The sequence below is a fragment of the Lissotriton helveticus genome, chromosome 9, assembly GCF_964261635.1.
Source record: "Lissotriton helveticus chromosome 9, aLisHel1.1, whole genome shotgun sequence".
In the NCBI taxonomy this organism is placed as follows: Eukaryota; Metazoa; Chordata; class Amphibia; order Caudata; family Salamandridae; genus Lissotriton; species Lissotriton helveticus.
The window spans coordinates 610,720,330-610,746,333 of record NC_136070.1 but is presented as its reverse complement, the minus strand read 5'-3'; the positions used below and the strand labels follow the sequence as shown (position 1 = coordinate 610,746,333).

The 26,004-nt window shown below is 48.9% G+C and overlaps 1 protein-coding gene across 1 annotated transcript in view; it reads left to right on the top strand.

Moving 5' to 3' along the window:
- SPTBN4 (spectrin beta, non-erythrocytic 4) overlaps positions 1-26,004 on the top strand; it is a 1,415,585-nt gene that overhangs the window by 154,000 nt on the left and 1,235,581 nt on the right. Inside the window, 1 exon segment of the mRNA XM_078660647.1 lies at positions 1,088-1,958. Coding sequence (XP_078516773.1) covers positions 1,088-1,958 — 871 coding nt within the window.

The following is a 26,004-nucleotide window of genomic DNA, read 5'->3' as shown; positions in this document are numbered from 1 at the left end:
TTACAGGGTGCATCAGTTACCACAGAAAAAAGACAAGCCTTTATAATGTGCTGAGTGAACTGTTGGATGAGAACTATGTAGTGTACCCCCAGTGATGGTGCCACTGTGGCCCCCATCCACAGGGTGGATCGGGTTGCGTTGAAATATCAATGTGCTGGAAGGTCTAGTGGAGACAGCCCTGCCAAAATGTCAGCCTATTTCCAGGGAGTCTTAACCCATCACTACTAGATTTGTACTGCACAACCAGCATTCCTATCTGGTGGATGAAAGGGTAGGGACAGACTGCCCATTAGCTCGGCCTGCCTGCCAACCCGCCCACCAGCAATGATAGGTGGGGACTCTTTGTGGCACACTGTGTCAGTTACAGCTCCAGATTCTGGAATGGAATATCAATACCTCAGTCCATATCTACTGCACTTTTAATAACAGAGCTCTCAGGTTTTGAGACGTCTTACGAATGAGATCTAAGTTGCAGCTTTGGTAAATAACAGGAAATTAGGTCACACTTCTCTCCTGGTGTGGCATTTTCCATGCTGTGACCAAGAGTTCAACTTAATCTTCAAAAGTGTGGTTGTCGATTGCGGTGAGCAAGACTTGAGATCTCAGGCATGATAGCTGTGAAGGCCTGAAGAAAGTATAGGAATTGGGTATTCACTCTTGGAAATACATGGTGAAATGCTTTTGTAGTGGTTCTGTTTTGATTTGCTTTTTTTTGTAAATTTGATTGAAGATAGGTAATTAAGTGTGGAAATCAGTGTTTGAAAATGTGCTATTTTTAATCAATTCTTTGTTTGTTTTGTTTAAAGATGTACCAACATCAACAAAGATTTACAAGCCATACGACTAATATATTGTAAACACTTGACCTCAGATATCTGCAAAGAACATCACTTCAAAATATTATAGTAGTTTAACTTATAACAAGATCAGCAGTGTCTCAGAGACAGTTGTATTAAAAAAGCAAGATTAAATTACAAATGATACTCTAATTTAGGAATTTAAAAATGTATAAGCAAAAGAATATTTTTATTGGTTGGTGGGCTTCCTAAGAATGAGTATTCATTTAACAGACTGTATTTTCTTCCAGGTTACCTGCCATGTGACCCACAAGTGATCTGTAACCGTGTACACCATGTCAAGACCTGTTTGGAAGGACTGCGTGAGCTGGCCACTAAAAGGCGCAATGAGTTAGAGGACTCCCGCCAGCTGTGGACTTTCTTTCAAGAGGTGGAAGAGGCAGAGAGCTGGATTCGAGAGAAAGAGCAGATCCTTTCCTCCAAGAACCATGGGAAAGACCTTAGCGGGGTCATCAGGCTCATGAACAAGCACAAGATTTTGATTGGAGAGCTGGGTGGGCGGCGTTCTCTCCTACAACAGACCATGAAGAAAGGGGAGCAGATCTTAGCCAAGAAACGTCTCAGAAATAGCAACATCCAGGAGAAAACCAGGGAGGTCAAGATGAGGTGGAAGAAGCTGGAAGAAGTTTCTGCTATCCACCAGCAGAAACTCCAAGAGGCTTTGAACTTTCACCAGTTTAGCTCAGACACAGACGACCTGGTGGCCTATCTGCAGGACACTTACCGTCTTGTCTCAAGTGACGACTTTGGGCACGATGAATACTCCACGCAGTCCCTCATAAAGAAGCACAAGGGGCTGGTTGAGGAGATCGAGAAGCATCGTGCCGCTGTCCTAGCGTTGAGGATGCACCTGTCTGCTCTGGCCCCTATGTATCGGGACATGGTGGATGTTCAGATAAGGATAGTGGAAGTGGAGCAGCTGTATAGCGAAGTAGCTGAGGTGGCCGTACTGCGAAGGCAGTGGTTGCAAGATGCCATGGCAGTCTACAGGATGTTCAGTGAGGTGAACGCCTGCGAGGTGTGGATTGATGAGAAGGAGCAATGGTTGAATAAAATGGAGATCCCAGAGAAGTTAGAAGAGGTGGAGGTCGTACAGCACAGGTATGAAAGATCTTACAGAGTATTATCATTAAGATGCACAATGGATTATTTATATTTGGAGCCACAATTTATTGAAGGATCATTGCTAGATCCAACTCATCCAAATGATGTGTATGCCCTTTTCAGGGATTGGGAACTAATAATAAGCCTTTTGTGATGTATAGAATTGTAATACCTTCTTCATTATTAATACCGTTTTTAATGGAAAGTTGAAAAGGCTCCTTCTGCTAACCTTTTTTGTAAATCTTGACTTTATCTGCAAAGTGCTGATTACTACATCAACTGGCTCCCCTGCCACCAAGACATTTCTGGTCAGAGTTAGAGGTATGCAATATTACTAGTGGATAGGGATAAATGTATTTCATCTTGAAATGCCTATAACTTGTCACAGACGACATCTCTGCAGTGCTGCATGTCAGCAATAGGGGACAAAAGCGCCCAGAATCTGCAAGGCTTGCCCAAGACTTTGTGACCAGCCTTGAAGTAGTAAAGGGTAGTCTGATTTTTCCTGGCTGGCAGAGCTTTGCATTCGTTCTAATATTGATAAAGGCAGATCGTGGATCAAATCTTCTCAATACAAAGGGCAGGGCAGCAGGACGGAGCCAAGTGCCCAGTATTTAGCAAAGTTAGCCGAAGATACTGTGACAGGTCTTAAAGGGGTAGGAATAGTTTCATTTTATCATGCCTGGCGAGGCTCAGTATATTTTCATCTTCTAATTCTGATAAAGCTAGATTGCAGGTCATATCGTCACAATAAGAAGGGTCAGGAGAATTGGGCCTGGGGCCCAGGAATCAGTAAGGAAAGCCTGGGACATAGTGACCATCCTTGAAACAATAGTAGGTAGTTTGATTTTTCATGTCTAGCAGGGCTCAGTGTACTTTCATTTTCTAATGCCAACAAAAGGCAGATTGTGGGTCATGCCTTTGCAATTGTAAAGATGCAAAGGTTTGCAGCCAAGCGCCCAGGAATCAGGAATGGTAGCCTTAGGCATTGCTACCATCCTTAAAGTGGTAGGGGGTAGCATTATTTTTACCTCACTGGGATGACTCGGCGTACTTTCATCCAATGCTGGGGACGGCATATGTTTGTGTCATATCTCTGCAATCGGAAGAGTCAAAAGAATTGGGCCAAGTGCCCAGGAATCAGGAAAGCTTGCACAAGACGTTACTACCTATCTTAAAGTAGTAAGGGGCAGTTTGATTTTCCCTAACATGTGACCAAATGGCCCAAGACTAGAGCTCTTGGATGAACAAGGCAGGCAAACTCTCTCCTCTACCAGGGCTACCTTTAGCTTCAGTATCCAGAGTCCATCAACACACTCTGCTGCATAAAGACGGTATTTAGAAATGTTGGATTAGGAATTCCCTAAGATGTGAACTGACACCTTTTGGCTTTTACAGCTTCAGATCAATGAACCTATTGCTAGAAGTGCGAGCGGATTTAATGGAGAGGGTGAGGGGAGTAAAAAGGGACCAGACACAAGAGATCTGAAAGAAAGTGAACTAGTGGAGACATAAGCAAAATATGTTTATGCTAGGCACACAGCTCAGAGAAAAACAGGGCTAAAATGTAAATGACCAAATCTGTGCCATACTACTGTCTTAGGAGAAACAATGGAAGCAAGTTAAGCCCTGTTTCACCACATTGGGGCATATGTATGAAGAAAACATTTTGCGATTCTCAAATTGCGATTTTTAGAGAATCGCAATTAGAGAATCGCAAAATGCAATATAAGTAGGATTTGCTAAAAATTTTGCGAATCCCACATATTCCTTATTTGCGAATCGCAAACTGAGATTCGCAAATAAGGAATACCTTCCCATTCATTCCTATGGGCTAGGAGGCCCATAGGAATGAATGGGAAGACATTCTCAATTTGCGATTCTCAATTAGAGAATCGCAAATTGAGAATGCAATTTCAAGGGTGTCAAAAGGACACCCTGTTTCACCCCTGAAATGTGCATGTGTGCACATGTGGCACACATGCATGTATGTGCGCCACATGGCACTTTGAAAAATGCATAAAAGTGAATTTTTCAAAGAAATCGCAAATTACCACCAACTTGAAGTTGGTGGTAATTTGAGATTCCTTAAGGCCAAATTGCACTTTTTCTGTGCTTCTTACATTGCATTTAAGGAATCGCAATTTGCGATTCCTTAAATGCAATCGCAAAATAGGGAATCGCAAATTTTGCGATTCCTTATTTTGGGAGGCAGTTTTTCTTTTATACATACCACTAAGCCCAATTATACATACCACTAAGCCCAATTGCGATCGCAAACGCCGGAATTCTGCGAATTTCGGCGTTTGCAATCGCAATTTGGAATGATACATATGGCCCATTGTCTATTCTTTAAACTTAAATTTCATTCACTACAAAGAATGAAAATACTAGTTACCTAGGAGCAAATTCTAGAAAGACCAGAGTATGCTTCCTATGTAAACGAGACAGAGCAAGGGCCTCTGGGATCTAAAAAAGAACTAGTTTCGCATAGAGTAAGGACAGAAATATAACTTGAACCATGCTGATTCGGTGTTCTCACGAGGCAAGATGGCGGCTGGTCATTTGGCCGTGTGAGCTGGGTGGACGCTCTCTCCTGGTCTCCTCCCCTGACTCTCGAAAATCACGTCTCCTGAGGCCTAAAAAACCATGGGCGATGTTTAGGTTTAAGTATTTTATTAAGGAAGTACAGTGGTACAGCAATGTAAAACAAGAAAAAGAAAATCAGGCGATAAGAGACAGTTCCTAGCGTGAAAAATTGATGCTTTCTCCAGAGCTCCCCGCCACCTGCAGAGTTCTACAGTCCTTGCTAGGCAAGAGCCGCCATGGGTGGCGTCCTCGGGCATTGCATTCGAGTGTCGACCAGAAAGCTAATAACAATCCCTCTGTACCTCACATTTAGTATAACAAACTACCCCAACAGTCCCTCATGCCCACCCCTTCCCCCACCCCCAACTCCCCGTCCGGTGTTCTGCAAAGAAGATCTCAGAAACTCACAAGCCCCTCCTGATATTTACCCAACATGCGTACCCGGCCCTCTCACTCCCTACTGGCCGTTCAAGTGTTCGGTGGTGTAAGCCTAAGGAGTCTCAGGTATCTAGGGCACGTAAGCTCCCTGAATTCAGTAGCTAGTAAAGTATGGAATGGTTGCCACAACTCAGTGAATTGGTCGACCTCCCCAGCCAGTGTAAGCGAAATTTTCTCCATGCCCAGTACGTGCCACAGCCTGTGCAGCCAACCTGTGATCGAGGGAACAGTGGAAGTGCGCCAGTGTATTAGAATGTTCTGCACAGCTGAGCCCAAAGCAATGGCTATGTGTCTCCCTCTCCGGGATTTCAATGGGAACATTAAGGCATTAGGCAGGCCCAGTAGAGTATAGGCCGGGAAACGAGGTAACTCTATCCCAAAACATTTATCAATTTCATCGATCACCTCCTTCCAGTAGTCCTGTATCAGTGGGCAGTCCCATAAGATATGCGTCAGTGTCCCAGTGTGCCCACAAGCGCGCCAACATGTAGTGTCTATGAGCCTGTTCATTTCGTGCAAGCGTTCGGGAGTGCGATACCAGTACGTTGACACCTTGGTGAAGGTTTCTGTGAGCCCCACATGATATGCAGAATGTCGCGCTCGGTATGAGATTTGTTCCCATTCCTTGTGGCTGAGCGTTCTCCCCAATTCCCTGTTCCATCTCTCCCTACCAGGATTATATATGTGTGTGGGTGGAGGCTGTAGCATTGTATACAGATCCGATATGAGTTTTGCATCCGATGTACGCGTCGCCATCCATCGCTCGTAAGGGAACAAGTCCCTGTCCGCCGCGTCCCGCACCTGCGGTTGTAGTGCCCAGTGTCTGACTTGCCAATAGCGCATCCTATCCGCCTCGGCCAGCTGGTAACTCTCTTTAAGGTCCTCAAAGGGGAGGATCCCCTCCCTCCCGTACACATGAAAAAGCGCTCTGCAGCCTTTCTCACGCCAGTGCGCAAAGGCACCCGGTTCCGTCCCTGGCGTGAAGTCTGGATTGTTCACAATAGGAGTGAACGGAGAAGGGAACGAGGTAAGCTCGAATAGTTCACTAGTGGCATCCCACACCCTCAGCGGCACCCTAGTAACATAGGAGGCGTAGAGATTTGGGGGCCTGTGTTGTCTGCGCAGGAATGGTATTTCCTGCAATGGCCGGCCCGCCACTGCCTGATCCTGGAAGAGCCAGTGCTTATCCGACTCCCATCTGCTCCATTCCACCAAGTACCTCAACTGTGACGCCTGGAAGTATTTGTGAAGGTCAAGGACTCCCAATCCACCCGCTTCCGGTGCTAGAGTCGTCAATGCTCTCTTCATTCGGGGTTTACGGCCTTGCCAAACGAAGTGGGATAGAGCAGTCTGCATCATCCGTATCCAGCCTTTAGGGGGCTGCAGCGGAAGTGCCCGGAAGAGATATAGGATCTGTGGTAGCACTGTCATCTTCAGCGCCGCTATCCTGCCTAGCCACGATATCGTCCCCTTATTCCACCTCCCCAGTTCCTCCTTCACCTTCTTGCCTAACACCTCGTAATTAACCGCCACCATCGCTGACAATGTGGGAGCCAGCAGGATACCTAAATAAGGCACGTGTTCCCGTGACCATCTTAGTGGGTAACGCCCCTGCAAATCTCGTCTCGTCCCCGGTGTCAGGGAGATATCTAACGCCGTGGATTTTCCCAGATTCATCTTAAACCCGGCCGTCCTCGCGAAAGCCCCGAGCTCTCCCATACACGCGGGTAAAGCCCTCTGCGGATCCTCTAGTGCAAAAATGACATCGTCTGCATATAAGCTAACCGTGTGGGTATAGCCCCCCATTCGCACTCCCGTAGCATCTGGATTTTGTCTCACTCTCTGGGCAAAGGGCTCCATATAGAGAGCGAAGAGTAGAGGAGATAGCGGGCATCCCTGCCTCGTGCCGCGCTCAATATAAAAGCGTTTCGATCCACAGCCATTGACACGCACCGTCGCCGACGGGAACTTATAACAATTAAAGACCATGCACCTAAATTTCTCCCCTATGCCCATTCGAGCCATCACCCGCTCAAGATACGGCCAGTGCACCCGGTCAAACGCTTTCTCGGCGTCGACCGAGAGGAGCATCCTTTCTCCAGGGATCCGCGAAGCTTTCTCCAGTACGTGCACCAAACGCTTGGTATTATCCACCGTTTGCCTGCCGGGTACAAAGCCGGACTGGTCCGGTTCAATCAGCCCAGGGAGATACTGTGCCAGCCTCGCAGCCAGGATCCCCGTGTAGATTTTAAGGTCAACGTTTAGGAGGGAAATCGGCCTATACGAGCCACACTGAGCTCTGTCCTTCCCTGGTTTTGGTATAACTGATACCGTGGCATGCAGAAGATCCTGTGGGATAGCACCGGGGCAGTCGAAAGAGTTAAACAGCTTGGTCAATATTGGAGCCAAGGTAGTGCAAAATGTCCTATAGAAGAGGGTGGTGTATCCATCTGGTCCCGGAGCCTTCCCGAGTTTCAGCCTAGCGATCGCCGTAATAACCTCTTCTATCCTAATCTCTCGGTCTAGGTAGTCAGTCTGTATTGGAGCTAGGGACGGGAGAGTCACTGAGTCCAGATATTCATCAGGGTCCCCAGTGGTCGCGCCGTCCTCCGCATAGAGCTCAGAGTAGAACTGTCGAAAAGCTTCAGCTATTTCGACGTCTTCTGTGACTATGCGCTCACCTGGCATCGCAAGTTCTTTGACTCGACGGCATTGGTGTGCGATTCTGAGCTTAGCCGCCAATAACCTGCCACAGCGATCCCCTCCCGTGTAATATGCGTGCTTCAGACGAAGAGCCGCATATTCAGCTCTGTCTAGGTCCAGAGACGACAGGAGTTTCCTCGCCGCCTTTAGTTGCTTCCAAATTCTAGGAGCCCCCGTTCGTCGATGCACCTGCTCTAATTCCCTGACCTTGTGCGTGAGTTCCTCCCGTTTAACTTTCCTCTCCTTATTTTCGGCTGCCGATATTGTTATAAATTCTCCCCGTAGAACCGCCTTAAGCGCTCCCCATTGAGTCGCCAATGTGGTGTCGGGGTTAGAGTTACGCAGTTGAAAGTCAGTCACTGCCTCAGTGATACGCTGCACCACTACTTTTTTGTGTAGAAGGGTGTCTCGCAGACGCCAGACTCCGCGCTGAACCGGGGTCGACGGGGGCAGGAAGGTCCCCGAGACCGGTGCGTGATCTGATAGGGAGATGACCCCTACCTCAGAGGCAGTGGCCATGTCACGAACCGGGCCAGAGACCAGCAGATAATCCAGCCGTGCATATGTTTTGTGTGCGTGCGAGAAATAAGAATAATCCCTATCTGTGGGGTGAAATCCTCTCCAAAGATCGTGCATATCGAGGTCAGCTAAATGTGTTTTCATAGTTGACGACAATTCCCCGGTCTGTGGGAAGCGCTGCGCTGATCTATCTAGTGAGGAATCAAACACCAGGTTCAGGTCCCCCCCCAGAATGAGATGCCTGTCGGGAGATGCTGTGACATCCATCAGTGTAGTGTGGAGGAAATGTTCCTGACGCTCATTCGGGCAGTAAACCGACCCCACTGTGAATTGCAAAGGCCCCAACTTAAATCTGTACGCCAGCAGTCTCCCCTTTTGCTCAGCTAATTTGTGTAGCACCTCACCCCTAAAGGAATTAGAGACCAATATAGCTACTCCTGCCGTTTTAGTGGTGTTGGAGGAAAAGAACTGTGTGGGGAAGGAACGGGACCGTAACCTGTGACAGTCACCAACCAGCAAGTGCGTTTCTTGCAGCAGACAAATGTCTGCCTGTGAGGCCTCTAACAAGGAGAGAACCGCCCTACGTTTCGTGGGATTGTTTAGCCCTTTCACATTCAAAGTCACCACTTTCAATCCTGCCATACCAGATTAATGCAACCTTCCAGCACCTGACAAGCAAAAGCAGCAAGTGCCAATCCTGCCCTCGGATCGGCCCGTGAGGTCTGGCTAAGCCGAGCGAACATAACAGCAACACCGGACAGAGCTTCCCCGAACTCCCCCCTCCCGGATCCCAAGGCCCCCGAACCCCAACTCCCCGATCCCCGCAGTCCCTCCCCCGTAACCCCAACATGAACCCTCCAACCCATCCTTACCAACCGTCTGTAGTCCAATCAGTCCCAGGCCTGCCCCTCTCGGACAAGTCCGTGGTGAATTACCTTCGTGGGCGACTTGCCACCAGCACCCCTCCCTCGCCTTCCCGCGCCCACCCCCCCCCCCCCCCAAAGCCAGCTCCGTCAGTAATGCAATGTCAATCTCCCCCCGGAGACATGTTATGCGGTAAGCGCCACTTCTTCCTCAACCACCGAGGACTCGGCTGCTGTTCGAATTGCGTCCGCCATCCCAGATCTGATTGTGGGCGAAGCCGGTCTCTGTGAGGCTCTCTGTGTCCTGTGTCTCGAGACTCTCCGCCAGCCTCCATCAGTAGAATTCCTCCTCCTCCGTGGCGTGGACGATGCCTCTGCCTCTGCGGTGATCCCTAGTACCTCGCAGACATCTTGAAGAGATCGCAGCTGGTGCGACTCTTCATTCCACCGGAATATGAGGCGAAAAGGGTGCCCCCAGGAGTAGGGCGTGTCGTTCTGCCTCAGGAAGTCCGTTGCAATCTTGAATGCCCTGCGCTTCTGGAGCGTGGTCGCAGCGAGGTCTTGATACAGCGCTACTTGATGACCCCTAAATGCTATCGTCTGTTTCTTCCTTGCTTCGTACATAATCCGCTCCTTCAGCGGGAAGTCAGGAAGGAAAGCCAAGACATCTGGCGGCGGCCCAGTTGCGCGCCGTTGCGGACCTACTCTGTGAGCTCTATCTATCTTGACGGGGAAATCCGCAGGTTCGCCAAGGACAGTGCGGAACAGGTCCTGCAAATAGGCCACTATGCCGGAGGTCTCTTCTGTGGACGGCACTCCCCGGACTCTAATGTTGTTCCGTCTTGACCTGTTTTCCAGATCCTCATTATGCAGTTGAAGGTCTATGTGTTGGTCCCTGAGGCGGAGTACCTCCTGCTGCAAGTGCGTAATCTCCTCGTCCTGTCTTTGCGTTGAGCTCTCAACCGCCTCCACCCTCTCCCCGAGTCCATCCACCTCTCTGCGCAATTCTCGTACTTCACCTGCCACTTCCTTTTTCAACTCCTGAAAGTCGCCTCTCAGTGTCCCGAAGAGGGATTCTAAAAAAGATCTGGTGACCGGGGGTTCTCCGCTGCTCCCCCCTTGAGATCCGCATGCGCCTCCCGACTGCGTCGAGGTCTTGTCTCCTTTGCTTGGTGGTTTATTGAGCATTTCTGTGAGCGTGCGGTTGCTGCCTTTGCCGCCCTTCTGCCCAGCCATCTTCCTCTCTGCTCCGCAGCTCTTGAGTAAACTATGGCAGGTCCCGGTCAATCCGTCCCCCGACCAAGCTCTAATCCCTGGCGTGAGCCCTCGAGAGCTTCCGCTACGTAGGCCTGTCCCTGATGGCTTCCTAGACTCAAGGTCGGGCCCCCGGCAGTCGTCCACTCAGTGGGAGCCCGGTGCCACCCAGTTGCCGTCCCCAGGTCACTCCTTCTTCCCAGTTGTGCACCGGGTATCAGGTGCTGTCGTGTACCCCCGGCCACCCTGGTGCGATATATCGCCAACTCTGCGCTCCACTTATGGCAGTCTGTAGCTCCTCTGGGGGTTCCGCTTCCCCATGCACTCACCCAGCCCACACCTCACCTCTTCCGCTGAGTTCGTGGGGAGAGGGGAAAGTTCTGTCCAGGGCCTGGCTCCAGGCAGCCCGACGCCGATGCTCCAACCTGCACCACTCCGGCCCCCAGGCGTGATCCGCAGGGCGCCGAGGATCCTCCGCTCCCGGCAGCCGAGCACTCGAGAGGGGCCTTTCCCAGCCCCGCACCGCTCTCCTGGGCAGCGCCCCTGGTCTGGCTTGGTCCTTAGGCCCAGTGTCGCAGCGGCGCCAGCTCCATGCCGGTGTCGTGCTCCGCAAGCTCTGGCTCTTCTTGCGGTCTATCCGCAATGCCCCTGGTCGCTCTGTACTCTCCTCGTCACCCCGGGGCGCTTCTGCCTGATCGCGGGGGGAACTAACGCCTGGGGCCCGGCTCCACCACAATCCGGCCCTGTTACCCCTGACCAGGACCACTGCAGTTCTCGGGGCAGGCCGCCGATCGCTGGTGACCAGCCCGACAGGACCCGCTACTCCGCTGGCGCCGCCTCACTGGCGCCCTCCGCCGTCGAGTGTCCCCTGCTAGGCCGCAGCCGCGGCCTCGCGTAGTTCCCGGCCCGGGACCGAGCCCTCCTCACTACCGGGGAACCGGTCAGCGACCATGAAGTCCGTGCACACTGCGCCAGCGGGTCGCCAAAGCTCCTCCGCGCCCCTCCTGAGCATCCGCCAGTGCCCGCTGTTGCACCTGTGCAGCCTCACCAGCGGTCCCGGCCTGCGTCTTCTCCCAGCCCGGCCGCAGCCGCGGTCTCGATTAGCCCTGGGGGCGTACCGGAGCCTGCCGCCCCGTCCACGGACCGCTCAGCTCACCTCGGTCCTGGGCTACCGGCACCTTCGGTATCCCTGCGGGCGATTCCGTCGCAGCAGGTCTCCCTCCGCAGCCCCCAGGGTCTGCGTCACCGACAGCCGGGCTTCCAGTCGGGGCCGCTCCGCCGCCGCTGCTCGGGGTACCAGCAGTCTGGTTCACCGCACTCGACTCCGCGAACGGTGAAGGAACCGGAGCACCACTCAGCTGCGCTCCGACGCTCTCCTGATCGCACCCGGACCTCCGGGCCGATTAGGGGGGAGAAAGGCGTAAATTCAAGGCTCGGGGCCTAGGCGGACGCGGGAGCTCAGGAGGAACACGTCCGTTCACTCCGCCATCTTGGCCACGCCCCCCATGGGCGATGTTTAAATAGGATTTACTGAATCTGACTTTCTGGTGGTTATGCTCATGCTGATGCTGTGGGGGCTATAGTTATCCTGGAGTCGACTTACCAGCAGGATCCTTTGTCTTTGGCCAGCATCTTCTGCTTGCTACTTCGGCCACCGTTCTTCATCTCACCCGCCCGGGTCTTCTTGCAGCAAGGAACCCAGCGGCAGCGGCTGCGGGGAGTCGTGTCTCCTCGGTCCGCGGAGCTGGCTCGGCTAAGCCGATCGAGTCAGAGGGGGAGTCGCCGGGCATGCTGGGGAGTAGATCGGTTGCCGCCGGGGAAGCGCTTCACAGCCAGCTGACGCCTGCGGGACCAGCGGCATCTGCCTTAGCGAAAACCAGGCAGATTCTTCCCGCAATGTTTAAAACCCAGGTCGGCAAGGCTAAGACTCCGCAGCAAGGTATTAAAAACAAACGTGCCACGCTGGTACATGCATCCTTGAAATCGACGGGTGCTCCAACAGGAAAGGCTGTTGCAGCTCCATCTGTTGTTAATGCCTCCCTGCCCGAGCCTGCAGTGGTGTCCGAGAACGCGGGAGTGGGGGATCGTAGCATGGAGAACAATATCAATCCTGCTTACTCTGCTCCCAATACCGCAGCTCATCCAATGGTATCCAATAGAATTCTGGGAGTTGTAGTCCCGAATGCATTGAATACCGAGTTTTAAGCTTCTCTTGATCAAAGGCCAGATGGGTTGCCTCCGCAAAGTAGTATTATCCCAGGTGCAGTGGGGGGAGAGTCTTCTGATAGTACCGCGGCAAATTTAAATGGGAATAAAAGAGAAACTGAAGGCGCTGACAAATTCTACTCCCTGTCTGAGCACTCTGGCACATCCGAGGAGGAAGATGTAGGCCTAGACAAGGATTGGACAGATGATGACAGTGAATTGGGTGATTGGCGTACCAATGAAGCACTAATGTCAGAAGCTTCACCTCATGGTCCTCGCACATTTTGGAAGGTGGTCAGAGAACAGGGGGGGTCGTCGTCTAGCTTGAATACGGGCTCTCTAGCCTGGGATTATTCTTTCTCCGTACAATCTGGTTTGGCAGGCAACCCCATAGACTCAGGGGGCGGCAATGGGGTTAATTCATCTCAGCTACCTCCTGGGGAGGTGACACTTTCGGTTATCTACCAGACCATTATGGCTCACCGTGAAGAGACCAGGCAAGAGAGTGTGCGAACCCAGGGAGCGCGTCGGAGGATGCAAAATTCTATCCGTAGAGTGGCAAAAACATGCTCTCACATTGCATCCAGAATCGTTGAGGCTGAAGAAAGGATCTCAACTCTGGAAGACGACCTGGCCACTCAGAAGGGCATCACAGACCTCATCAAAACACAAAGGGAGGACATGCTCTGGAAACTTAAAGACCTGGAAAATAGGGCCAGGAGGAACAATCTCAGGGTTCTAGGAGTTCCAGAAGGGATTGAAGGCTCAGATGCTATGCAATTTATAGTGGAACTTTTCACCGAGGCGTTTCCAGAGGTTAAACAATGGGATAGGCAGCTCGAGGTCCAGCGCGCGCATTGCTTCCCCTCTAAGCAAAGGCAGGGTTCTGTCCAGTCTGGTGATAAGCCTCAAGCGATATTGATTTGCCTGAATAATTATCTAGCAAGGGAGAAGATTTACGACTTAGCCAGACCAGACAGGAAAAGGGCTGGGAAGGGCTGCAAATTCTTTGTCAGACCTGATTTTTGTCCAGCAACAGTTGAGCGGAGGTGGCAGCTCCTCCAGCTAATTGCACCTTTCCAGTCTAAGGAAGCTCAAGCTTTCCTACTCTTTCCCTCTAAATTGAAAATTATCCATCAGGGTCAGACTACATTTTTTGTTTCTGAAATCCAGGCTAAGGAGTACCTGAATTTAATCTAGGGCCTAGTATTTGTGCTCTGGGGGTTTCTTCTTCGGGGAACTTTAGGGTTCTAAAAGTGGGGGTGTGGGCCAACTGTATGGGAGCACTCGGATCTTTCTTTTTTTTTCTTTTCGTCCTTTCTGCTTTCTGGCTCTCATCGGCCTCATCCCCATGCAGTAGTCAACTGTTGGGGGACACATCGGGGAGAGAGGATTGAACCAGCTCTTCCATCACAAGTACTTCGGTCCTGCTGCCTTACAAGGGGGGTGTGGGGGTAGAGGGGTTCCGGAGTGGGGGGGTGGTGCTGAAGGGTGGGGGGAGTTGGTGTAGGGGGGTGGAATTGTGAGAGTGGCAGGGGTTGGGGGGACTAAAAAATGCTTGATTTTGAGGTATAGTCGTGGCATCTATTGTGTTAGTTGTATTTTTAGGTTTTGTACATATTTAGAAGGTTGGATTAAAATAGCTATGGTTACATTGGTGGGACTAGGCTTCGTGTCGAAAGTAAATGGGTAGGGTAAATTGTGCTTATGTTCTTGGAATATATAGGGTCTTAATGATGGCAAAAAAGGGCCTTGTTTTCAAGAATTGTTCAGGCTATGCAAATAGAAATACTTTGCATTCAAGAGACGCACGTGCCCTGGGATAAACGCGATTATTTGAGAATTCCAGGTTATGGCTTAATTGGATGTTCTCGTCAGACTTCAATGATTAGAGGGATGGCTATCTTACTGAAACGGGGGGTTGGATCCTGTAATAAAATTAGTCAGGATAGCGCAGGCAGATGGGTAATAGCCGAATTAGTAGTTAATGATAGACCTTTAACTATTTGTACAATATATGACTCAAATTTAGATGACCCGGAAGTTTTTAATTGTCTGAATTTAGAGTTAGCATTATGGCCACATCCCATTTGTTTCTGTGGGGATATGAATATCAATTTGTCTGGGGATTTCAATTTAGCTGGCGGACAAAAATACTCGGGTAAGAAACCCAGGGTTTTTAGGGCCCTCCAAGCGCTGATCCAGGAACATTGTTTAACTGACTTCTGGTATCGGCATAATAAAGATCAAGATGGTTTCACATACTACTCGGCCCCCCATAATAAAATGGTCCGTTTGGACTATTTTTTTATGTCTAACTTCGTCGCAGAGAAGGCTTCCATCTTAGTCCCCCCAAGAATCCTGTCTGATCATAATCCTTTGATCGTAGAATGTCCCTTTAGTGGTAGGCCTAGTGTCCCTAGAGTTTGGACATTCGAAAGAAAATTATTATTGGAGCAGGCCTATCGAGGGCATATGAGGAATTGGTTAAATGAATTTTTAAATATTAATAGGGGCTCTGCCTAGTGGTATAGTGTGGGATACACTTAAGGCAGCAGTACGGGGGGAGACTAGGAGCTGCTCAGCTTTCCGATGGAGAACTATGCAAGAGCAAATCAGGGGGCGTATTGAGGAGCTTAGGGTAGCAGAGGTCTAACTAACATGCTCAATTAAGGAGGGTCTTGATTTAGGTCAAAGTCAACAATCGCTGCTAAAATTAAGTCCAAACTTTTAGAATTCTTTGGGCAGGACTTGGCGGCTAAGTTTTTGCAGTATCGGTCAATGGTTTATGAATTTGGAGGGAAATCCGGCAAAATCTTAGCCAAACGACTCCAGCAGAAGAGTCTTGCTAGCCGCATTAATAAGATACCGGATTGTCAGGGTCACGTCCATGACACACAGGAGGGGGTCATGGGTGTTTTTCTGGAGTTCTATAGTACACTTTACACCGAGGAGAACTCGGGTTCTGGAATTGAGCCTGAGGCCCGGGACTTCTTTCAGGATAATCATACTCTCCAAATCACAACCCAGCAGAATGAGGACTTGTCTGCTCTTATAGAGTGAGAGGAGGTTGAGCTAGCAATTAAATCACTGGCCAATGGTAAGGCCGCGGGCCCTGATGCCATCCCACTGGAATTTTACAGGGAGTTCATTTTGGAGATTCGCCAGGATCTCCTGTTAGTGTTTAGGTCTGCGCAGGGGGGGGAAGATACCAGACTCGTGGCGTCAAACCACGATTGTTCTTTTATAGGAAGAAAGATAAGCCAGAGCTGGACCCTTCTTCCTTCCGACCCATTTCCCTCATAAACACAGACAGTAAAAATGTCTCCAAAATCCTATCTACTAGACTGGCTCGGGTAATTACTCCACTGGTTTCACTACATCAGCATGGCTTTATTCCAGGCAGGGACACGGCCAATCATGTCCGCCGGCTCATCGGGCTTTTGGACTGGGCCCAGGTGACTGATTCTCCCCTCGGTGCGATCCTGTTGGACGCCGAGAAGGCGTTCGATAGGGTCGCATGGGAGTTCTTATGGGCAGTTCTCCGCTGGAAAGGCTTTAGTTCGAAGTTTATACAGGCCGTTCAATCGCTTTATATTTCTCCAGCGGTAACCTTGCTCATTTCTGGTCTTGAGTCAACGTCATTTAATATCAGCAGGGGGACCAGGCAGGGATATCCCTGCTCGCCACTGCTTTTTGCACTCTACATTGATCCCCTCCTTAGTAATATCGAAGGCAATCCAGATATTCTGCCTGTAAGGGTCAATGCTATTGAGTACAAGGCGTTGGCCTATGCGGATGACATTGTAGTCTTAACCAGGGATGTTGCTTCTGCTTTTGCCGCTTTAAAGATCTTAGCTGCTCAATTTGGCCGGTTGTCTGGTTATAAGCTCAATGTCACCAAAACTCAGGTCATCCAGACTCCCGCTATGTGCACCTCTCAAGTTCCAGTGGTCCAAGTAGCCACATACTTAGGGGTCAAAATTACTGCCCAAGTTGCTAATATCCCAGACTTGAATATCCTCCTGGTTATTGGATCAGTGGACTCTAAACTGGGTCGGCTGGACAATCTACATTTTTCCTTATATGGTCATTGTGATATCTTTAAAATGCTGGTCCTCACAAAGTTCCTGTACCTATTCTGGACTATCCCATTGGAATTTTCACAACAAAGTCTTGCTAGAGCCGAAAGGGTTTGGTATAGATTTCTTTGGGGTTACCGCCGTCCACGTAGTGCTGCGAAATGGATGTGTCTTTCCAGAGATCGTGGTGGTTGGTCAGTTCCTAACCTTTTTTTGTATTATTGGTCCGCAATGCTCAAATATTTAGGTGTTGCATTGTTCGGTGACAGGGCAAAGGGCCCGATTTCAAGCAGACCTACTATTTATGAACTGGTGCCTTGAAAGGCTGCCAATGGGGTATTGATCCGGATTTTGGAGACAAGCTATTATAAAAAGACAAAGTTTAAGGTTATTAGGGCCATGTTTTCAGTCTGGCGTAAGGTTTGTCGTAAATGGTCAATTCCCAATATCAATTTTTATACCCCCTTCACTGCAGCTCGACTTTTACCGGCTATTTTTCAAGACCAGATCACTTTTAGGTGGGTGTCGTCGGGGCTGGGAGTTATCGGTGACCTGGGCTCTGGTGGACAAATAACCCCCTTCTCCTTTTTGAAGGACAAGTTTCATCTTCACACTCACAACTTTTTTAAATACCTGCAGATTAGAAGTTTCATAGACAAAATGCAACCTCAAGTTCCTTTTCTGTTTGATAAGATTACGTTATTTGAACTTATTCACGGGAGGTCTAGAATTGGTACAGTCTATCAGCATCTGTTATCTAATCTCCTTAGACGATCTGGCATTACAGAATGCCAAATGGGAGGCCGAGCTGGGTAAGACTGGGGTGGATATAAGTTTGCAATTGGAGTTAGAAAGTTATGCTTTAGTTTCCGGAAGCCTAGGCACCCAAAGTTACATGGCACTCTTAGACCTCTACTATACGCCTGTAAAAATTTCCAAATGGGGTGGTAGCAAGGGTCACCACTGTGCTAGATGTGGGCTTCTAGCCGCGAATGATATTCATATGTTCTTTTCATGCCCAAATTTGGGGGGGTTTCTATCTGATGTAGAGGGCTTTATAAATTCCCCGCTTAATATCCCTGTGAGTTTTTCTTCAGAGATGGTGATAATGGGGTGTGAAAGCACTGCCCCGCTCTAAAGACCGAGGCATGTCTATGCTTTTAGGTCTCGCCTGTCGATGCGCATGCGCATCGAGCAAGCGAGACTATAGGGGCTCATCCAGACTTTATCTAACTTGCAAGGAATCGTGGCGATTCCTTGCAGTGCCCGTGACTTTTAAGCTCAATGCGCATGTGCATTGAGCTTAAAAGCGCGTGCACAGCCGCCCGCATTCCTCCGACACCTTTGAAGTGAAGCTTAGCTTCACTTCAAAGGCCCGGCTCCTTCACACCCACATGCCGCTCTGCCCCGCTCCGCCCCCTCCCCTGAGTCATCCTGCCTGCCCCTTCCCGCCGTGTCGCATTTCTCCTCCCCCCTCCCCTCTCTTCCCTCAGCCCCGGGCCAGCAATTAGAGCCACCGACTGCGCAGGTCGGCCTCACGCCTCATGACCGCGACGGTACCTCTCACTCCGGGTGATTTCAGAAAACAATTGGATTCCCGGGCAAGGAGGTCACTCCGGACTCCAGAGTGCCAAGCTTAGGTTTTCCTGCGTGTGATCCTGGGTTAACTGAAGCTCTGTGTACTAGGCAACCCGTCTCTGTGTGAGTCTCCCTCTGATCTGATTCAGGCTCCGTTCCAACTTCAGTGAGGCAGGCTCCATACAAATTTCGGAGAGCGAGCAGCGAATGTTTAATGTAGATGGCTGCACTTCGGGGCTCAATGTGGTGACTTTTTCCTAATAAAATTGTTCCTTTGCTCCCGTTGTTGCTTCCGCCCACCCACCTCCCTCCGGCACAAAGACAGCCTAAGCAGAAACATATTGTAGATGAGCAGCAGGTGTTTACTGTAGGTGGCACAGTTCAAACTTAAAAAATCACCCGTTAATTGTTGCTTTGTTCCCGTCTTTCCTTCCGCCCTCCCACCACCCATCAACACAGATGCGGGCTCAGTACAAACTTCGGAGAGGCCATACTTAGGAGAGCGAGCACCGGGTGTTTAATGTAGATGGCTGAACTTTGGAGCTCAGTTTGGTGACTTTAAAAATTAAGTTGCTTTATTTTAATGGCTTTGCTCCCGTATTTGCTTCTGTCCTCCCACCACTCTCCAATTCAAAAGCAGATTTTTCTTTAAACATGGGGCATCCCTGTCACTGCTTCTGCCCTCCAACACAAATGCTGCGATTATAAACATCAAGGCAGAGCCGGATGAACTCAAAGGCATAATGCATATCCCGTCTCTTTAAGTAATAGCTTTTTCCTTGTATGCATACTCCGTTTTATTTTTGTTGTTATTTTTACAGAGGCATTGTATTTATTTCTAATAGTATTTGTTTGTGTGTGGCTGTACTGCCTTAATGTAATCAGTGGCACTCACTTCGCAAACATGCGATGTTCACATATTACAATGTACACTGCCGGCGTTCCGTGATCTCTAGAAAACACACTGATCAGCTTGGCTGAGCTCTGCAGAGAGTTATTACAGGCAAGCAGCGGGTGTTTCAGGGAGGTGGGTGTACTATAGAGCTGAGTGTGCTGACTTAGAAAAACAAATTGTTGCTCTATTCCCGTCTTTTCTGATGCCCTTCCACCACCCTCCGACACAGGTGCAGGCTCCACAGAAACGTATTAAAGGTGAGCAGCTGGTGTTAAATTTAGGTGGCTGCACTACGAAGCTGAGTGTGGTGACATTTCTTTTTTTTAAAGGTTGATTTGCTCCCAATAATGCTTTCGCACTTCAGGCACAAAGGTAGGCTAAGCAGAAACATAATAAAGGTGAGCAGCGGGTGTTTAATGTAGGAGCCTGGTGAATTAAAAAAAGAATGTTTGCTTTCATCTCGTAGTTTCAACAGCCTGTCCCTCCATGCCATTGTTATTTAAAACACACAAATCAGTACGAGGTACGCACATAACGCCTCTTGCATGTCACTTACTCTCTGTAGTTTAAAACGTGTTTAGTCCTTGTCTCAATATCTAACTCCTAACCTGGCTTCTCTCGTCTTTCATCTCTAACATAGTAACCCCCACCCTCGCTTCCACTTCAATGTTTGGTGTTTCAATTGCATGCTCTCCTTTCATGTGTTTCTCTTTTTCTCATCCAGCCAACTGTAAGGTACACGTGTGTTTTTAGCAGCAGCAAGGCCAGATAATTTTTTCATATTTAATTTTTGGGAAAACAAATTAGGAGATGTTCAGCTTTCTTTCCTAAAGCTTCTGAGAGATTTGTTTTGCGGGTCACAATTTATTGTGGGTAGATGTAGTTTTGTCTTTTTCGTGGGTACCCGTAGACGGTTTACATTGGACAGGCATACACGGACAGCTCATATATAAGTGCACACATGCATAAATTGCAGAACAAGTGCCTATGTCCAGTCTGACACCTCTACCCAGTCCTGTTTTTTTTGTACAGCAGCATTTGTCCTACTAGAATTTTCGACTTGCTTTTGTTTTACTGGTTTTCCTGTGCCTTGGCTTCTGAGCACATTAGCATATTAAGCAATATTTTTATTTTCATGTAGCTTATTACCCTTTAGTGTAGTCGGTAAGGTTCTCCTGCGGTAAATAATTTTTTTAATCAGCATGCTTATAACAAGCAAGACTAGCACTCTATATTACTGCCAACTTTGCTTAGCATAAGCACAGCTAACCATTCACAAACAACGTTTAAATACCAATTGCAAATAAAAAAAAATGAATGCAAAGCATTGTCATTTACAATGCCAGTAACTCAAACTTTAATGCTGCGAGACCTATTGCATTGTAAATGCTTGTTTTGTATATAACTATGTCTCTAATTCGTTTATGTATTACATCAGAATGGCTTAGTCCTGAAGCCCCCACGTTTTTTAATTGGAGATCCCGGATCCTTGCTCTTTATAATTTAGAGTCATCAGTCTATTTGAGGGGGGTAGAAGGAGGCGTGAGCTGGGTCATAAGATTTGGGCCCCAGTGGAGGATTGCCTCAAGCAATGAAAAGCAGAATTGTATTTCTGAGCTGTGCAATTAATTGACTGATTTCCCCGCCCTGTCTCCTTTTGTTTTTTTGTTGTTGTTTTTTTGTTTGTTGTTTTTTCTATCTCTGTCCTCGACCTAAAGTTATTTGATTTTGGTATTGTACATGCTTTGGATGTTATCAAATCTTTTCCGTTTGTATATGATATACCACGACTTACTATTTCTTCGTATTCTATGTATATGTCTATTTTGTAAAGCTCAATAAAAAAAAGGAAAAAAGAAAAAAATGAACCAGGCTGATTCACTCTTGCTGTGTCAGGGCAGCAACCTGCCAAGAGCTTTGTCATCCCTGCCAAGTATCACGCATTGGGGGTTAGACTGACACATGTGAATACTGGTGTTCACACCGCACAAAAAATGCTAATGCCATTCAGAAATATAGCTTCAATTTGCCTGTCCTGGCACTGTAGCTCTGTGGGGGGTTGATAAACTCAGCAGCCAGTGCACTTGCTGTATTGCTCCAGGAAAGTATTATGAGCGGGGCCCAGGATGAGGAGTGGTGTCTTGTTGCTATTGAAATTGACCTGTGTCCGGCTATACAGTACGTTTCTCAAGTGACCTAACACCGGGTCATAAAGTTATTTGACTACATGTTCATCCATGTTAGACCTGGCACCATTGGCGTGGGCCTCCCTTCCATTTTTGCTGTTGCCTCATGTGTTTTGCTGTATTAGATGCTTTGGGCACTGTGCCACTGCTATTCAGTGCCACAGTGCATGTGCTCCCTACTGTAAATTGATGTACTAATCAGTGGTTCCATGTTTGGCTATTTGGTTTACTTGTCAGACCCTAGTCTAGTGCACTGAGTGTACCCAGGGCGTGTAATCCAAATGCTGCTGGTGGGCCTGCAGCACTGGTTGTGCCACCCACAGAAGCAGCCTTGTAAAATGTGTCTAAGGTCTGCCATTGCAGAGCCTGCATGCAGTCTGGTACTGTCATGCTGACTGGGCAAGTGCACCCACTTCCCAGTCCCTAAACCTTCCCTTTTCTTCATATCAGTCACCCCTACGGTAGGCCCATAGGCAGGGTGCATTGTAAGTATAAGGTAGGACAAGCCCTGATGTATGTGGCATGTCTTAATAGTGAATTACAGCCATTTTCGTTTTTCACTATTGCGAGGCTACCTGTTCTCCATAGACCAGAATGGGCTGTTAGAGTTATTAAATTTTATAATCCTAACTGTCTCAGAGAACATGGTTGAAATTCGAGTTTAGTATTCCTGAACTCAGAATAATAAAATACATCTTTTAGTAAAGTTTATTTTAATATTTTGTGTTTGCAAATACCACTTTTAGAAAGTAGGTATTTGCTTGTCTAACCATTCCAACCTCCCTCTGTAAGTTTGTGTATTCCTATGTCTGGTTTTGTGAGTGACAGGGCTGGGGAATTCCATGAGACAGGCTGAGTCACCCAGTGGTGAATAGAGGGATCTGCATCTAGATGGGAGGGAGGAGTGCACCTGAACTCCGAATAGGGCTGTGCCTGCCTTCCACAATGCTGGCTCCACCCCCTGGGGAGCGGCTGATGTCTCTGCCCAAAACACTGAAAGAAGAGAAGGAGTCCTGTAAACAAAGTGCTCCAGGACTGTACTTGCCTTCCACAATGCTAGCTCCACCTCCTGTGGGGCGTCTGATGTGCATGTCCTGCACTGTGAAAGGAAAGGAGAAGTCTGGTAAACAGAGTGCTTCAGAACTGGTTTGGACTGGGCAAAGGCCCCTCTCCCCTCAGAGAACAAAGGATTTCTGGGTATAAATATTGGGACCCTGATCCCATGAAATTAGATCACTTTGGACTACAAGAAGAAACCTTTACTGAGGAGAGGAACCTGAAGAAACTGAGGAGAGACTATTCCCAAGCTGAAGTGCTGCCAAAGGAAGGAGAAAGGAACTTTGTGTACTTTGCTTTCAACTTGTGAAGGATCTCCAAGGGCTTGGAAAAGAGCTTGCCCCCTACTGAAGTCTCAGGGACAACAGACTTCAATCCCCAGCTCCTCAGTGTTCTTTTGGAAGTGCCTGCTGCTGTTTTGGGCCTTCTGAGGAACTGCGTGTCGCAAGGAGCTGGAAGCGCGACTCAACGAGAAGAAGCGTGTTGCCGTTGCTGTGCTTGCCGTCGCAACTCCGGAGAAAGGAGGGTGTCGCCGCTGAAACTGTCGCACTGCACCGCATCGGAGAGAAGAGTGCCACAACGAAGGGGAAGCGTGTCGCCGTCGCTTCTGCTGCCGTCGCAACTCCGAAGAAGGAGGGTGTCGCCGCTGTGGTTGTCACACTGCACCGCATCAGGAGAAGAATCTTGCAATGAGGTCGGAGTGTGTCGCCGTCGCTGTGCCTGCCGTCGCAACTCCGAAGTCGGAGGGTGTCGCCGCTGGAACTGTCGCATTGCACCGCATCGACCAAGAGCACCTCGCATCCCAGAGGAGCGCGCCGCCGTCGGAGCTACTGCCGTCGCATCTTGAATGTCGCTGCTGTAGTTGTTGCATCGAGTGGCAGCTTCAAGCGTCGTGGAGAAGAGCGTCGCCGCTGGAGCTGTTGCCGTCGTATCGTAAGGGTGTCGCCGCTGCAGTCCACGCATCGAACCTAGAGTTTCTCGCATCCCAGAGAAGCGCGCAGCATCTGGAAGATCTTCACGTCTTTATTTCTTTGTACCTGACTTTGCCGCATTTCCCATCGCTTCGACATTGCTTGTCGTGGAAGCACAACGCAACTTAAGGTACATTGACGCAGAGTGTCGCATCTAAGAACTGAACTGAACTAAGCTTAAATCTACCATCTTAAAGTAATCATAGTGTGTATTTTTGTCGTTTATGGTCTTGTGGTAACTCTATATAAAGTCTACTTATTTTTTATGTAAAATCTGTGTGGTGTCCATTTGTAGTGTTGTCACTGGATTACTGTATGTGGTCACAACTGCTTAACTTACAACGCCTCTGAAATAAGCCTTGACAGCTCGCGCCACGCAACCTAGAGGGTGAGCAGGGGTTATTTTAGGTGTGTAATCCCTTTGTCCTGACTAGAGGAGAGGGTCCCCACTTGTCACAAGTACCTACCTGTGCCAACTAGAGACCCCTAAATCTAACAATCCAAACTGTAGCTTCTCTGCAAAAAGCACAGTTCAATTGTTGCACATGTGCTGATTAGAAATACTATTTGGTGTGAAGGAGGTACACTGCTGTCGAAATACTGACTGCAAAAACCACAGTTGATGGACAGAATGTAGAACAATGTCTTACATTCACCCCAGTACAAAGATCCGGGTCTAAATCCATCGTTTTTTGGCACTCCACACCACCCTAGGTCAGACAATGGCTATATGCAAATCAGCCTTGACCCTGTGCCTCATGGGAACAGTCCAGCCCGAACTACCAAGCCATGTCTTTCCTAGACCGGAATCAAGCATCCAAGGACCGATTTCTGGCTATCAGCCTTCTTCAGCCTGGATAGCTTGACTCCAGTGATGTGGAGAGCCTGGGACTCACGTCTGAGCATACCCAGCCCACTCGGGTGAAAATTGCAAAAACCACAGTTGATGGACAGAATGTAGAACAAAGTCTTACATTCACCCCAGTACAAAGATCTGGGCCTAAATCCATTGTTTTTTTGCACTCCACACCACCCTAGGTCATACAATGGCTATATGCAAATCAGCCTTGACCCTGTGCCTCATGGGCACAGTCCAGCCCGAACTACCAAGCCATGTCTTTCCTAGACCGGAATCAAGCATCCAAGGACCGATTTCTGGCTATCAGCCTTCTTCAGCCTGGATAGCTTGACTCCAGTGATGTGGAGAGCCTGGGACTCACGTCTGAGCATACCCAGCCCACTCGGGTGAAAATTGCAAAAACCACAGTTGATGGACAGAATGTAGAACAAAGTCTTACATTCACCCCAGTACAAAGATCTGGGCCTAAATCCATCGTTTTTTTGCACTCCACACCACCCTAGGTCAGACAATGGCTATATGCAAATCAGCCTTGACCCTGTGCCTCATGGGCACAGTCCAGCCCGAACTACCAAGCCATGTCTTTCCTAGACCGGAATCAAGCATCCAAGGACCGATTTCTGGCTATCAGCCTTCTTCAACCTGGATAGCTTGATTCCAATGATGGGGAGAGCCTGGGACCCACGTCTGAGCATACCCAGCCCACTCGGGGTGAAAATTGCAAAAACCACAGTTGATGGACAGAATGTAGAACAATGTCTTACATTCACCCCAGTACAAAGATCTGGGACTAAATCCATCGTTTTTTTTGCACTCCACACCACCCTAGGTCAGACAATGGCTATATGCAAATCAGCCTTGACCCTGTGCCTCATGGGAACAGTCCAGCCCGAACTACCAAGCCATGTCTTTCCTAGACCGGAATCAAGCATCCAAGGACCGATTTCTGGCTATCAGCCTTCTTCAGCCTGGATAGCTTGACTCCAGTGATGTGGAGAGCCTGGGACTCACGTCTGAGCATACCCAGCCCACTCGGGGTGAAAATTGCAAAAACCACAGTTGATGGACAGAATGTAGAACAATGTCTTACATTCACCCCAGTACAAAGATCTGGGCCTAAATCCATCGTTTTTTTGCACTCCACACCACCCTAGGTCAGACAATGGCTGTTTTTTGCAATTTTCACCCCGAGTGGGCTGGGTATGCTCAGACGTGAGTCCCAGGCTCTCCACACCACTGGAGTCAAGCTATCCAGGCTGATGAAGGCTGATAGCCAGAAACCGGTCCTTGGATGCTTGATTCCGGTCTGGGAAAGACATGGCTTGGTAGTTCGGACTGGACTGTTCCCATGAGGCACAGGGTCAGAGCTGATTTGCATATAGCCAGTGTCTAACCCAGGGTGGTGTGGAGTGCAAAAAAACGATGGATTTAGGCCCAGATCCTTGTACTGGGGTGAATGTATGACGTTGTTCTTTATTCTGTCCATCAACTGTGTTTTTTGCAATTTTCACCCCGAGTGGGCTGGGTATGCTCAGAAGTGAGTCCCAGGATCTCCACACCACCGGAGTCAAGCTATCCAGGCTGATGAAGGCTGATAGCCAGAAACCGGTCCTTGGATGCTTGATTCCGGTCTGGGAAAGACATGGCTTGGTAGTTCGGACTGGACTGTTCCCATGAGGCACAGGGTCAGAGCTGATTTGCATATAGCCAGTGTCTACCCCAGGGTGGTGTGGAGTGCAAAAAAAATGGATTTAGGCTCAGATCCTTGTACTGGGGTGAATGTATGACATTGTTCTACATAGTGTCCATCAACTGTGTTTTTTGCAAAAGTCGAAATACTGACAG